Genomic DNA, 15961 nt, shown 5'->3' on the forward strand with positions numbered 1-15961 from the left:
CCCAAGATGAGCCCATCTTCCTTGTGGAGTGGGCATTTACAGATTTTTGGCTGTGACAGGCCTGCCACAGAATGTGCAAGCTGAATTGTACTACAAATCCAACGAGCAATAGTCTGCTTAGAAGCAGGAGCACCCAGTTTGTTGGGTGCATACAGGATAAACAGCGAGTCAGATTTTCTGACTCCAGCCGTCCTGGAAACATATATTTTCAGGGCCCTGACAACGTCTAGCAACTTGGAGTCCTCCAAGTCCCTAGTAGCCGCAGGCACCACAATAGGTTGGTTCAGGTGAAACGCTGAAACCACCTTAGGGAGAAACTGAGGACGAGTCCTCAATTCCGCCCTGTCCGAAAGGAAAATCAGATAAGGGCTTTTACAGGATAAAGCCGCCAATTCTGACACGCGCCTGGCCCAGGCCAGGGCCAACAGCATGACCATTTTCCATGTGAGATATTTTAACTCCACAGATTTAAGTGGTTCAAACCAATGTGACTTTTGGAAACCAAAAACTACATTGAGATCCAAAGGTGCCACTGGAGGCACAAAAGGAGGCTGTATATGCAGTACCCCTTTTACAACGTCTGAACTTCAGGGACTGAAGCTAGTTCTTTTTGGAAGAAAATTGACAGGGCCGAAATTTGAACCTTAATGGACCCCAATTTCAGGCCCATAGACACTCCTGTTTGCAGGAAATGTAGGAATCGACCCAGTTGAATTTCCTCCGTCTGGCCTTACTGGCCTCGCACCACGCAACATATTTTCGCCAAATGCGGTGATAATGTTTTGCGGTTACATCCTTCCTGGGTTTGATCAGGATAGGGATGACTTCATCCGGAATGCCTTTTTTCCTTCAGGATCCGGCGTTCAACCGCCATGCCGTCAAACGCAGCCGCGGTTCTTGGAACAGACAGGGTCCTTGCTGGAGCAGGTCCCTTCTTAGAGGTAGAGGCCACGGATCCTCCGTGAGCATCTCTTGAAGTTCCGGTTACCAAGTCCTTCTTGGCCAATCCGGAGCCACGAATATAGTGCTTACTCCTCTCCATCTTATCAATCTCAGTATCTTGGGTATGAGAGGCAGATGAGGGAACACATACACTGACTGGTACACCCACGGTGTTACCAGAGCGTCTACAGCTATTGCCTGAAGGTCCCTTGACCTGGCGCAATACCTGTCGAGTTTTTCCCAACGGTTTATAATCATGTGGAAGACTTCTGGGTGAAGTCCCCACTCTCCCGGGTGGAGGTCGTGTCTGCTGAGGAAGTCTGCTTCCCAGTTGTCCACTCCCAGAATTGCTGACAGTGCTATCACATGATTTTCCGCCCAGCGAAGAATCCTTGCAGCTTCTGCCATTGCCCTCCTGCTTCTTGTGCCACCCTGTCTGTTTACGTGGGTGACTGCCGTGATGTTGTCCGACTGGATCAACACCGGCTGACCTTGAAGCAGAGGTCTTGCTAAGTTTAGAGCATTGTAAATGGCCCTTAGCTTCAGGAAATTTATGTGAAGTGATGTCTCCAGGCTTGACCATAAGCCCTGGAAATTCCTTCCCTGTGTGACTGCTCCCCAGCCTCGCAGGCTGGCATCCGTGGTCACCAGGACCCAGTCCTGAATGCCGAATCTGCGGCCCTCTAGAAGATGAGCACTCTGCAACCAACACAGGAGGGACACCCTTGTTCTTGGTGACAGGGTTATCCGCTGATGCATCTGAAGATGCGACCCGGACCATTTGTCCAGCAGGTCCCACTGGAAAGTTCTTGCGTGGAATCTGCCGAATGGGATTGCTTCGTAGGAAGCCACCATTTTACCCAGAACCCTTGTGCATTGATGCACTGATACTTGGCTCGGTTTTAGGAGGTTCCTGACTAGCTCGGATAACTCCCTGGCTTTCTCCTCCCGGAGAAACACCTTTTTCTGGACTGTGTCCAGGATCATCCCTAGGAACAGAAGACGAGTCGTCGGAACCAGCTGCGATTTTGGAATATTGAGAATCCAATCGTGTTGCCGCAACACTACCTGAGATAGTGCTACACCGACCTCCAACTGTTCCCTGGATCTTACCCTTATCAGGGAATCGTCCAAGTAAGGGATAACTAAAATTCCCTTCCTTCGAAGGAATATCATCATTTCGGCCATTACCTTGGTAAAGACCGGGGGTGCCGTGGACCATCCATACGGCAGCGTCTGAACTGATAGTGACAGTTCTGTACCATAAACCTGAGGTACCCTTGGTGAGAAGGGTAAATTGGGACATGAAGGTAAGCATCCTTGATGTCCCGAGACATCATGTAGTCCCCTTCTTCCAGGTTCGCAATCACTGCTCTGAGTGACTCAATATTGAATTTGAACCTCTGTATGTAAGTGTTCAAAGATTTTAGATTTAGAATCGGTCTCACCGAGCCGTCCGGCTTCGGTACCACAACAGTGTGGAATAATACCCCGTTCCCTGTTGCAGGAGGGGTACCTTGATTATCACCTGCTGGGAATACAGCTTGTGAATGGCTTCCAAAACTGTCTCCCTGTCAGAAGGAGACATCGGTAAAGCCGACTTTAGGAAACTGCGAGGGGGAGACGTCTCGAATTCCAATTTGTACCCCTGAGATATCACCTGACGGATCCAGGGGTCTACTTGCGAGTGAGCCCACTGCGCGCTGAAATTCATTGAGACGGGCCAGCCACCGTGCCTGATTCTGCTTGTAAAGCCCCAGCGTCATACTGAGGGCTTGGCAGAGGCGGGAGAGGGTTTCTGTTCCTGGGAACTGGCTGATTTCTGCAGCCTTTTTCCTCTCCCTCTGTCACGGGGCAGAAATGAGGAACCTTTTGCCCGCTTGTCCATGAAAAGACTGCGCCTGATAATACGGCGTCTTCTCATGTTGAGAGGCGACCTGGGGTACAAACGTGGATTTCCCAGCTGTTGCCGTGGCCACCAGGTCTGAAAGACCGACCCCAAATAACTCCTCCCCTTAATAAGGCAATACTTCCAAATGCCGTTTGAAATCCGCATCACCTGACCACTGTCGTGTCCATAACCCTCTACTGGTAGAAATGGACAACGCACTTAGACTTGATGCCAGTCGGCAAATATTCCGCTGTGCATCACGCATATATAGAAATGCATCTTTTAACTGCTCTATAGGCAAAAATATACTGTCCCTATCTAGGGTATCAATATTTTCAGTCAGGGAATCCGACCACGCCAACCCAGCACTGCACATCCAGGCTGAGGCGATTGCTGGTCGCAGTATAACACCAGTATGTGTGTAAATACATTTTAGGATACCCTCCTGCTTTCTATCAGCAGGATCCTTAAGGGCGGCCATCTCAGGAGAGGGTAGAGCCCTTACAAGCGTGTGAGCGCTTTATCCACCCTAGGGGGTGTTTCCCAACGCACCCTAACCTCTGGCGGGAAAGGATATAATGCCAATAACATTTTAGAAATTATCAGTTGTTATCGGGGGAAACCCACGCATCATCACACACCTCATTTAATTTCTCAGATTCAGGAAAACTACAGGTAGTTTTTCCTCACCGAACATAATACCCCTTTTTGGTGGTACTCGTATTATCAGAAATGTGTAAAACATTTTTCATTGCCTCCATCATGTAACGTGTGGCCCTACTGGAAGTCACATTTGTCTCTTCACCGTCGACACTGGAGTCAGTATCCGTGTCGGCGTCTATATCTGCCATCTGAGGTAACGGGCGCTTTAGAGCCCCTGACGGCCTATGAGACGTCTGGACAGGCACAAGCTGAGTAGCCGGCTGTCTCATGTCAACCACTGTCTTTTATACAGAGCTGACACTGTCACGTAATTCCTTCCAACAGTTCATCCACTCAGGTGTCGACCCCCTAGGGGGTGACATCACTATTACAGGCAATCTGCTCCGTCTCCACATCATTTTTCTCCTCATACATGTCGACACAAACGTACCGACACACAGCACACACACAGGGAATGCTCTGATAGAGGACAGGACCCCACTAGCCCTTTGGGGAGACAGAGGGAGAGTTTGCCAGCACACACCAGAGCGCTATATATATACAGGGATAACCTTATATAAGTGTTTTTCCCCTTATAGCTGCTGTATTGTTTATACTGCGCCTAATTAGTGCCCCCCTCTATTTTTTAACCCTTTCTGTAGTGTAGTGACTGCAGGGGAGAGCCAGGGAGCTTCCCTCCAACGGAGCTGTGAGGGAAAATGGCGCCAGTGTGCTGAGGAGATAAGGCCGCCGATAAGGGGGCGGAGCCTATCTCCCGTTTTTCTATGTATTCTGGCAGGGGTTAAATGCATCCATATAGCCCAGGAGCTATATGTGATGCATTTTTTTGCCATCCAAGGTGTTTTTATTGCGTCTCAGGGCACCCCCCCCCAGCGCCCTGCACCCTCAGTGACCGGAGTGTGAAGTGTGCTGAGAGCAATGGCGCACAGCTGCAGTGCTGTGCGCTACCTTGTTGAAGACTGACGTCTTCTGCCGCCGATTTTCCAGACCTCTTCTGCTCTTCTGGCTCTGTAAGGGGGACGGCGGCGCGGCTCTGGGACCCATCCATGGCTGGGCCTGTGATCGTCCCTCTGGAGCTAATGTCCAGTAGCCTAAGAAGCCCAATCCACTCTGCACGCAGGTGAGTTCGCTTCTTCTCCCCTTAGTCCCTCGATGCAGTGAGCCTGTTGCCAGCAGGACTCACTGAAAATAAAAAACCTAATTTAAACTTTTACTCTAAGCAGCTCAGGAGAGCCACCTAGATTGCACCCTTCTCGTTCGGGCACAAAAATCTAACTGAGGCTTGGAGGAGGGTCATAGGGGGAGGAGCCAGTGCACACCAGCTAGTCCTAAAGCTTTTACTTTTGTGCCCAGTCTCCTGCGGAGCCGCTATTCCCCATGGTCCTTTCGGAGTTCCCAGCATCCACTAGGACGTCAGAGAAAGGATTAAAAAAAACAAAAAAAAAACCTAACTATTTTTCTTTGCTCAGAACTAGCCCCAATGACTGGCAACTTCACCAATGTTTCTATTACCACTTTATTAACCTCTTCGCTATTGAGCCCTACCATTTTTTGGCCCGGTCATATTCCAACAACAATAACAGTAATTACATATGCAATAACCACACGTTATATCTTGTGTTTTTCAAAAGATTTTGCGTTTCCAGATATCAGCAATACGTTGCTTATTTATGTTCACGCAACGAGGACCAGAAACTGCTTTCTTATTGCAATTGGAAGAAAGTGAACTACAGTAAAAGCAAATGTGTGCAATTTTTAATTTCTAACCACCATCAACAAATATTTCAAGATTCTTGCGTCAGCATTAAACAAAAACAGCAAACAGCCAAATTCCTAACACATAAAAATGCACAGGAAAGTAAACAATCTACGGGTAGTATTCAGTATACCGGTTGTTGGGATCCCGGCGCACAGTATACCGGCGGCGGAATCCTGACAACCGACATACCAACACCTTTTCTCCCTCTTGGGGGTCCACGACCCCCCTGGAGGGAGAGTAGATAGAGTGGCGAGCACAGCGACCCCGCAAGGGGCTCATTTACGCTCGCCCCGCTGTCGGCAAGCCGGCGGTCGGGATCCCGGGTCCGGTATGCTGGCCGCCGGCAACTCATACCACACCCCAATCTACCGCATCAAACGTATTAAAGTATGGTGATCATAAACCATAGCTACTAAGGGGGCAGTGTGTTTGAAAGGATTGTACCCACAAATGTATAGTTGGCATGGAGATGGATTGGGCACATTAAGTAGTCTCCCTCAACCATCAGCTCTACTAGTGTTTCTGCAAAACTAACAACTAACAAGGTGCCATATAATTTGAAAGAGGGGACTCCCTTTTTCCGAAAAGGATAAAAGGAACCATAAGGTTTCCTTAATAGCTCTTTGCCTACTGCAGAAGCTATGACAGGAAGCCCAGCACATGGACCGATCTAAGCACCATAAATCCTGCACCCACTGTGCAGTAGGCTGAACTGTGACTTTGAGTTGGCTCTCATGCAGAAGGCAGTGACTGGGTCCCCTATGGCAGCAATCCTATGAAAGTGGTAAATGGTGCCACCTCTGCAGCCCGCCTCAGACAGCTAGGGATGCCCATCCAGAAGCAAAATAAAATAAAAAATAAAAACACTTAAAACTAATGTGGCTGCCATAGGCAGTCACGTCCCAGAAACATAGAAGCAGACGCCAACAGCTACTAGAAAACTACCAGACAGCAAAATGGGAATATAGGAGACCTTGAGGTTCAGGAGGTACATTTAATATGCCCAACCTCCTGTAACCATATTCAGTCTATGCTTCAGAGTATCCAACCCCATAGGAGGAATAAGAACAAAAAAATTATATTTATAAAAACAGATAGTGGTGAATATTGTACTTTGTCGCCCGTGTTCACAAATACTAGTATGTTCTCTTGAACGGCCGATATATCGCGGGTCCGTCGGCCAGTGTGTACGACCGATATGTCTGTGAACTCCGTCGTTCACAGACGTATCGCGTCAGCCCCGCAGCACAGCCGACGGCCAATATATCTAACGATATATTGGCGCGTCGCTGTGTGTGTACGGGCGGTAGCCGGCGGTGATTGACAGCTGCGGCAGCCGGCGGTGATTAACAGCTGAACTGGGCGGGCGTATGTACACGCCCGCCCAGTTCATGACGTCAGTCCCCGACGGATCGGGCAGTGTGTATGCTCAGCACACTGCCCGATCCATCCACAGATATATCTGCTGATCAATTGATCACCAGATATATCTACAGGTGGGTACACACTAGTAGATATATCTGCAGATCAATTGATCTGCAGATATATCTTTTGACGGATCGGGCAGTGTGTGGAGCATACAAACTGCCCGATCCGTCGGGGACTGACGTCATGAACTGGGCGGGCGTGTACACACGCCCGCCCAGTTCCGTTGTCAATCACCGCCGTCCGCCGCAGCATGTGTACGGGCGGTCGGCCGACCGCCGTACACACACAGCGACGCGCCAATATATCGTTAGATATATTGGCTGTCGGCTGTGCTGCGGGCCCGACGCGATACGTCTGTGAACGAAGGAGTTCACAAACGTATCGGCCGTACACACTGGCCGACGGTCCCGCGATATATCGGCCGTTCAAGAGAACGGCCGATATATCGGCCAATGTGTACGGGCCTTACCAGTGTGTACCCACCTTAAGATCACTAGTGTGTATTATACTATTATGAAAAGAGAATTTATAAAAATAAATAAATAAAAAACACAACAGTGGCTGCAACACTTTGCTTATTGATTTTCCACTTGGATGAAATTGAAAATCTACTGTTTTGGGCCTGGAGCCCGTTTTTTACCCAGGTCACGAAAGCTGTATGGAGAGAGAAGTATATATAGAGTAGCAGCCACAAAAAGTACATATACAGTATATAGTTCTCCTCCAACAAATTGTTCCTCCATACCCAAAATACCTGCTGTGCCTGGGAGAAGGACGTGGCTGCTGATGGAATCATCACATTTCGTCCTGCCTCTGCCAACTGTCCATGGCGTCCAGCTCCCCACAGATACACATCACACTTGCCTCCGAGATGCCAGTCCTATGGGAATAAAACAACCCAGAAAGGTAAACTCAATGCACTGGGAAAAGCAGCAGTTCAGATGACAAATTTAAAAACTTTTATTTAAAGTAAAACGGGTGCAGAGAGGTCATGTTCAAATAAAAGAAAATTGCAAGATTGTGTTAATACAGTAGTAGCTGTTACACATGGCGAGGAGAGAACCAGTGTTTTTTTATATTCAAATGAGTGACTGATGCCTTTTCTGCCCAAAGGAAAAATAATGCCTTCCAGTGGCTTAACTCACCTCTGGTCTGGAGGTAGCCCATGACATAATTTGTTCATCTGTTCCATTTATCCACTTGCTGTTATCCTGTGGATAAAGTAAAGTAACTGAATAATCACATTCTACTCATGTAAAAAGTGATAGTAGACAAATTTTGGTTTACTGCAAAAATATAATAAGACAATTTTAAAGCACATTTAACAGGTGCATTGCCTTCACTCTATAAACTTGGTTTTCACAGGAAAAAACATTTAACAGCTTAGAAGTGGACATGCATGCCAGACCCTTGACAGCAGGATTTCCCCTATAGTAGGAGAAAGACCCTGTACAGAAAATATATGTTATGTTAAGAACTTACCGTTGATAATGGTATTTCTCCTAAGTCCACAGGATAACATTGGGATATGATGAAGCGACAGCGGATTTGCACCATTCGGTCAAAGCTTTTCAGCCTCCCAGCATGCAACGGGCCCGTCCATATATCCCCGCCTCCTGGCTCAGGCAAATCAGTTGTATTCCAACTCTCAAGGCAGGAGCATCATAGATAGCCCTAATCAGGCAAGAAGCACACACATACACACCCTTCCGTACAAGAAGGAAGAGGTTAGTGAGTAAAAGGATGCTCAAATAAGGTGCGTCAGGGTGGGATCCCTGTGGACTTAAGAGAAATACCGTTCTCAACGGTAAGTTCTTACCATAACGTATATTTCTCCAGCAGGTTATCCCCAGGATAACATTGGGATTTCCCAAAGCAATTTAGTTGTGGGGACACTCCTGATTGGACAGGAGAATCCTTCACCCGAATTCAGCGTCATGAGAGGCAAAGGTATCCATGGCATAATGTCTAATGAATGTGTTAATGGTAGACCATGTGGCTGCCTTACATATCCGTTCTGCTGAAGCACCTCGTTGTGCTGCCCATGATGGACCTACCTTACGAGTAGAGTGAGCAGAGACATTAGCCGGGACAGGGAGATCAGCGTAAGAATATGCTTCTGAAATAGTCAGTCGAAGCTACCTCGCCAGTGTCTGCTTATCAGCAGGCCATCCTCTCTTGTGAAATCCGTAGAGAATGAAGAGAGAATCTTTCTGATGGCACTGGTACAATCAATGTAAAACCTTAATGCACGGACCACGTCCAATGATGAATCTCCCGCAGAAAGGCCCAGTTCTTGGAAAGCTGGGACTACAATTTCTTTGTTAAGGTGGAATTTAGACACCGCCTTGGGAAGATACCCAGATCTAGTTCTGAGAACTGCTTTATCTGGATAAAAAAAATCAGAAATGGGGAACGACATGACAATGCCCATAAATCTGACACTCTTCTAGCTGACGCCATAGCCAGTAGAAAGAGAACTTTAGCGGTCAACCATTTAAGATCCACTTTATTAAGTGGTTCAAATGGGGCAACTTGAAGGGCCTTTTGGACTAAATTTAAGTCCCAAGGCACTGTAGGAGGAACAAAAGGAGGTTGAATGCGCAGCATTCCCTGGAAAAAAGTATGCACATCCTGTAAGTTGGCAATTTTCTTTTGGAACCATACAGTCAATGCTGCACTTGCACTCTCAAGGAAGCCACCTTCAAACCTTTATCCATTCCTGCCTGAAGGAATGCTAAGACCCTGAAAACTCTGAAAGACTTAGGGTCCATTTTCCCGTTCACTGCACCAATGAATATAGGTTTGCCATATTCGGTCATAAACGCAAGCTGAGGAAGGTTTCCTTGCTCTGAGCATTGTTTGAATTACCTGTTGTGAGAATCCTCTTGACTTCAGGATAGAGGATTCAAGAGCCACGCCATCAAAGACAGTCGATCCAGATGTCTGTGATAACAAGGACCCTGCATCAGTAGGTCTGGACGTTGAGGAAGCAGGAGTAGGGCATCCATCGACATTCTATGCAGATCTGTGTACCAATGCCTTCTGGGCCAGGCTGGAGCTATTAGTATCATGGCACCCTTTGCTTGCTTTATCTCTCTCACCACCCTGGGTATTACAGCAATTGGAGGAAACACATAAGCCAGATGGAAGTCCCATCTCACTGACAGGGCATCCACAAAGATCGCTCTAGGATCCTTTGTTCTTGACCCGTATGCGAGAACTTTGTTGTTCTGACAGGACGCCATGGGATCTATCTCTGGCAACCCCCACTTGTCTACTAGGGTCTGGAAGACCTCCGGTTGTAGAGCCCATTCGCTTGCCTGAATAGCGTGTCAACTGAGAAAATCTGCTTACCAGTTTAGGACTCCCGAAACGAACACTGCGGACAAGGCTGCAAGATGGAGTTCTGCCCACCTTAATATGTGACTTACCTCTTTCATCGCTTTTCGGCTGCGAGTTCCTCTCTGATGGTTGAGGTACGCGACTGCCATCGCATTGTCCGAGCGGATCTGAACTGGTTTTCCCCGAAGAATGTCCTTTTCCTGAATCAGTGCCATGTATATAGCCCAAAGTTCCAATACATTTATTGGCAGGCAACCTTCTACCTTGGTCCTTTTCCCCTGGAAACACAACCTTCTTGACACTGCTCCCCAGCCCTGGAGACTGGCATCTGTTGTCAGAATTTCCCAATCTGATATCCAAAAGAGTCTCCCCTTGTCCAGATGGGACGTCTGTAGCCACCAGGCTAATGACCTTCTTACTTCCATCGTAAGAATCATAGTCTACGTTTTTATCATCTGATGCAACCCATTCCATTTGGCAAGGATCAGATGCTACAGAGGCCTCAAGTGGAACTCTGCATACTCCACCATGTCGAATGTTGACACCATCAATCCCATCACACGCATTGCTGCGTGAATGGATAACTTTTGACTGTGTAATAAGTCCTGAATCCTTGACTGAACCTTGGATATCTTGTTCAGAGGTAAAATTACTCTCTGAAGACTTGAATCCAGTACAGCCCCCAAGTGAGTCACCCGCTGTGACGGAACCAGACACAATTTTGCCCAATTTATGAGCCCCCCGTACCTTCGCAGACACGTTATTGTCTGTTGCAGATGACACAGGAGCAATTCCTGCGACTGTGCCAGGATTAAAAGATCGAGGTATGGAAAAATTCTTATCCCCTGTTGGCAGAGATAAGCTGCCATTACCACCATAATCTTGGTAAATACTCTGGGGGCTGTGGCTAACCCAAAAGGTAGGGCCTGGAACTGAAAAAGCTGTTGGAGGATAGCGAACCTGAGAAAGCGCTGATGAAACAGTGCTACAGGAACATATAGGTAAGTATCCTGTATATCCAGGGATACCATATAATCCCCTGGCTCCATGGCCAAAATGATGGAACGTAAAGTCTCCATATGAAACCACGGTACCCAAATGTTCAGCACTTTGAGATTGAGAATGGGCCGAAATTACCCATATGTTTTCTGAACTAGAAACAGGTTGGAGTAAAAACCCTGTCCTCGTTGCGCAGGAGGAACTGGAATGACTACTCCTGACTGAAGCAATTTCTGAACTACCTCTTGCAAAGCCCTGGCCTTCATCTCTACCCGAGACGGGCTGGTACAAAAAAAACCTTGAAGGCAAAAGCATAACCTAGAGATACCACTTCCTGCACCCAGGCATCTGTTGTAGACTGCTGCCAGATCTGTGTAAACTGAAGAAGTCGGACGCCCACCCTGGGATCCCCCAGGTGGAGGCTCGCACCATCAGGCTGATGGCTTATCTGTTTTACCCTCGGTCCTCTGGTAGCCCAATGCTTTTTAGTCTTACCCGACTTCTTGTATTGGGACTGCTTGCCAAAAAGAATATCTCCAGAAAAAGGCAAAGATTCCAAAACCTTCTTAGATTCTGAATCAGCTTTCCACGTACGTAGCCAAACTGCTCTGCAAGCAGGATTGTTGAAGCTGATGCCCTGGAGGCAATAGTACCCATATCCAATGCTGCTTCTTCCAAGAACATTGCAGCCTGTTTTGTATGTGCTATATAGGATTTTTGCTCTCTAGATGCTATTGAAAAATCCTCCTCCAATGCATCAGCCCAGGCAGACACTGCTTTTCCCATCCAAGCTGAAGCCATGGCTGGCCGGCCTTATGACTGCCCCAGTAAGGAAATTTTTATTTTATTTTTAAATCATCCACTCTCCTATCCGTGACATCATTTAATGATGTTGAAGGCAAAGGTAATATAGATTTTCGCACTAATCAAATCACATGTGTATCTACTTTAGGAGCCACCTCCCTTTTTAAACAATCTCCAGCTGGAAGAGGATAATTGGAATTCCATTTCTTAATTATTCTACACTTCTTATTGGGCGTAGCCCAAGCCTCTTCCATGATTTCCGTCAGCTGATCTGACCCTGGAAACTCAGTCTTAATTGTTTTGAGACGTTTAAACACAGGTGCCTCAGTTTTTAACACAGGCTCTGCTGAATCCTCTAAGGATAAAATGGCTTCCATTGCTTTAATTAACTCAGCTATATCCACTGAGCTGAGACCTTCCTCCTTCTCTTCGTATTCCGAAGCAGAGTTTATTGAGCTTTCATCCTCCAATAAATCCTCATCTGAAACATGTGTAGCCTGTGAGGATGAAGATTTACTTACCACTGGCTTATCAGCCGGTTTCTTTTGAGAGGCTGCTGCTGGAAGTGATAAACCACGGTGGGAAGCTGCATGTAAGGGTTAATCGTGTAACCTATCCCTGGTACAGGAGTTGGAGGAATTATCCGTTCAGCTATACTGGATAATGTCTGTGCAAACATAGCCCAAGGTGGATCAACCTGCACCTGAATCTACTTTGTATTTTTCAAGAGACCCTGGTGAAAGCTAAAACAAGTTGCACACAAACCATCCTGAACCAGATCCTGAGAGGTTAACACAGCTTTGCAAGACAAACAGGATATGAGTGTTGGTGTTGCTGTGAGTGTATCTTCCTCACCTTTAGCAGAAATACTCCACCTTGTGCTGGACCACAGATGCGATAACGTCGAAGTCTGACTGACCCCATCTGTGTACAATCTGCTGCAAGATGTTTGGGGTTGAGGGGCCACTCCCCTGAGTACAGGCCAAGGCTGCATAGGTAAATAGGCCATACTTTCTCACCTAGCGTATGTACAGTACACTGGCACACTTGCCAGAACATTTTGTCATGTCCAGCCCATGATTCAGCTAGACTTCTTCATTGCAAGGCAGCTCTAGCTTTTTATGCCTCCATGATGGTTGGTGAATGGCATTGTCACATTGCATCCCGATGACCTTTTCCCACAAGAAAAGTTGTGCCTGTTTAGCACTACCTTCAGTTCTAGCTCACTGATCAGAAACTTTGCATCTGCGGGGACCACAGACAGTAAAAATTGACAACAAAAAGCAACAGCTTCCCAGCCACAAAGGCTGGCATCCATGGTCACAATTGTGCATTTAAATATGGCAAAAGGGTGTCCCTCATTCGCCAAAGGTGCCGCTGATGGAAACAGACTGAGGACTTCTCTATTGAAATAAATAAATAAATAAATAAATGGTACAGCTTGCTCCACTTCGAGAGTTCAATTCAAAATGACCATACATGAAAACTTGCAAAACAACAAAACTTGAGACCATCTTCCGTTGAACTTTTTTTGGGAAATACACCAACGTCCATCTGAGAGCTAATAGACAATTCACTAGAATTGGCAAAAAGTCTATCTTGTTTTCAGGAAGCAACACTTTCTACTGTAAGGTGTCGAACAGCAATCCCAGTAACAGCATCCTATGGATGTGACCATATTAGATTTCTGGTAACTGATAATCCAACCTTGGACCTCCAAAGTTTGTGCTACCTCTCTGAACAGTTTAAATAGCAAAGTCAATGTCTCTCTCTTGATCAAGAGATTGTCCAAATAGGGAATGATCATCACACTCTTGAACTTCGAGAGCGGTCATAACCGCCAAAAACTTTGTGAATACCTACATAGCAGTTGCCATAGAAAATGGTAGAGTAGAGTATGATGGGGCCAAATCAGAGAAGGCATTGATGACCACCTCAGATTTGAACATGGATTCCAGGAACTAATCCCATTCTAAGAACTATAACATCCTGCGCATGCATTTACTGCGGGTGATCCACAGTAATTACAAACGCCTGTCTGACTGAAAGGCAGAGACGTTCGTGGGGCGGAGATGGAGCATTGAGGTGGCAGGGAAACGGGGGCGTGGCAGCATCGTTATCGGGGCGGCTGCGTGTCATCGCACGCAGCCGCTCCGATCTTAAAAATGGCGCAGGGCCTCCTGCTGTCGCAGCCAGGCTGCATCGGCAGGAGGCTTCAATAATTTCTGCAATCACTCTGAAATTGCGATCACGCCGCAATTTCAGTATAATAGCAGTGGGTGGGCGGGGCAGACAGAATGCTGGGCGGCCTTGCCCTGCGATGGGCAGCCCCCAGCATGTGAGTGAGAAATAAGGTCCTTTATCTTCAACTTGTCAACCAGAACATAAAAACTGAGAGACTCTAGCATAAAAAAGCGCTCAAAAAAAGTCTGATTTTAACAAATAGTTTTGTTAAGTCTTTGGACAGTAAGATGCAAATAGAGTCTTGCATGGCTTGAAACATCTTTTGTTCTACAGGAAATGAAAAACTGGGTGAAGTTTTGAGGACAACAATGAAGCATCCTAATCCACAATGCCCTTTACCCAGGAGAATCTGAAGTGGAACTGAACCACAGATTCCAGTAAACAAGCAAGACTGCCACCAGATCAGAGTCCTGGGGGTATATGCAATTGCGGTCGAATTGCAGCAAATGTTGAAAAACGGGGCATTTTCGACAAAAAAAACCTGTCAAATTGGATTCAACAATGCAATTCAGTACTTTGACAAAAAACCTGCCGTTTCAGATTTGACTTTTTGTAATTCAACATTTCTCAAATTCGACATGTAAAAATGCGGCTTTTCGACAAAAGTATATTCAATTGAAGAATTGATTCGACAACAGTACTTTTCGACAGTCATTTCGTCAATTTCATGCCGCCTCATTTTGCTGTAGTGATCTAATAAAAAATTTTAAAAACATGTTTTTTGTGTGTGTTTTTTTGATTGCTAATAGCATATCTATTTATATTAGAAGGGATTATCTACTTGGTTTGTCTATTTAGGAGCCACAAGTATTATTTAATATCTTTTTTAAAAGAATATTTTTTTTTTTTTTACGGTCTAAAATAATATGGAGAGATCAGTGCATGTTTTTCAGTGGGAAGGGGTGGGAATGGGTTAAAATTCCTGAAAAAAATTGCGTGGGGTCCCCCCTCCTAAGCATAACCAGCCTCGGGCTCTTTGAGCCGGTCCTGGTTGTAAAAATACGGGGGGGGGGAAATGACAGAGGATCCCCCGTATTTTAACAACCAGCACCGGGCTCTGCGTCCGGTCCTGGTGCCAAAAATACGGGGGACAAAACAGTAGGGGTCCCCCGTATTTTTAACACCAGCACCGGGCTCCACTAGTCAGAGAGATAATGCCACAGCCGGGGGACACTTTTATATAGGTCCCTGCGGCCCTGGCATTAAATCACTAACTAGTCACCCCTGGCCGGGGTACCCTGGAGGAGTGGGGACCCCTTAAATCAAGGTGTGTCCCCCCCTCCAGCCACCCAAGAGCCAGGGGTGAAGCCCGAGGCTGTCCCCCCCCATCCAAGGGCGACGGATGGGAGGCTGATAGCCAAGTGTCAAAATATATATATTGTTTTTTGTAGCAGAACTACAAGTCCCAGCAAGCCTCCCCCGCAAGCTGGTACTTGGAGAACCACAAGTACCAGCATGCGGGGGAAACGGGCCTGCTGGTACCTGTAGTTCTACTACAAAAAAAAACAAATAAAAACAGTACACGCACACCGTGACAGTACAACTTTATTACATACATGCACACCAACATACACACATACTTACCTATGTTGACACGAGGCTCGGTCCCCTTGTCCACGGGGTACCTGTAAATAAAATTATACTCACAACAATTCGGGGTAGATCGGTCCTCTTCTTAGTTTGTAATCCACGTACTTGGCAAAATAAAAAAACGCAAAACACGATCCACGCACTGAAAGGGGTCCCATGTTTACACATGGGACCCCTTTCCCCGACTGCCGGGACCCCCCGTGACTGCTGTCAAAGAGGGTCCCTTCAGCCAATCAGGGAGCGCCACGGCGTAGCACTCTCCTGATTGGCTGTGCGCGTCTGAGCTGTCAGGCGGC

The 15961-nt window shown here is 46.9% G+C and overlaps 1 protein-coding gene across 9 annotated transcripts in view; it reads right to left on the bottom strand.

The window, feature by feature from the left end:
- Nucleotides 1–15961, bottom strand: part of HERC1 (HECT and RLD domain containing E3 ubiquitin protein ligase family member 1) — a 475564-nt gene that overhangs the window by 65511 nt on the left and 394092 nt on the right. For 8 of the 9 annotated variants that reach the window (XM_063926542.1, XM_063926546.1, XM_063926547.1 and 5 more), the window contains 2 exons: nucleotides 7829–7894; nucleotides 7429–7563 (listed from right to left, as the gene is read on the bottom strand). In XM_063926542.1, the coding sequence (XP_063782612.1) occupies nucleotides 7429–7563; nucleotides 7829–7894 (201 nt within the window). The remainder of the gene's footprint in view (nucleotides 1–7428; nucleotides 7564–7828; nucleotides 7895–15961) is intronic. The other variant, XM_063926544.1, reaches the window with a different exon arrangement.

Source organism: Pseudophryne corroboree, chromosome 6 (assembly GCF_028390025.1).
Source record: "Pseudophryne corroboree isolate aPseCor3 chromosome 6, aPseCor3.hap2, whole genome shotgun sequence".
NCBI lineage: Eukaryota > Metazoa > Chordata > Amphibia > Anura > Myobatrachidae > Pseudophryne > Pseudophryne corroboree.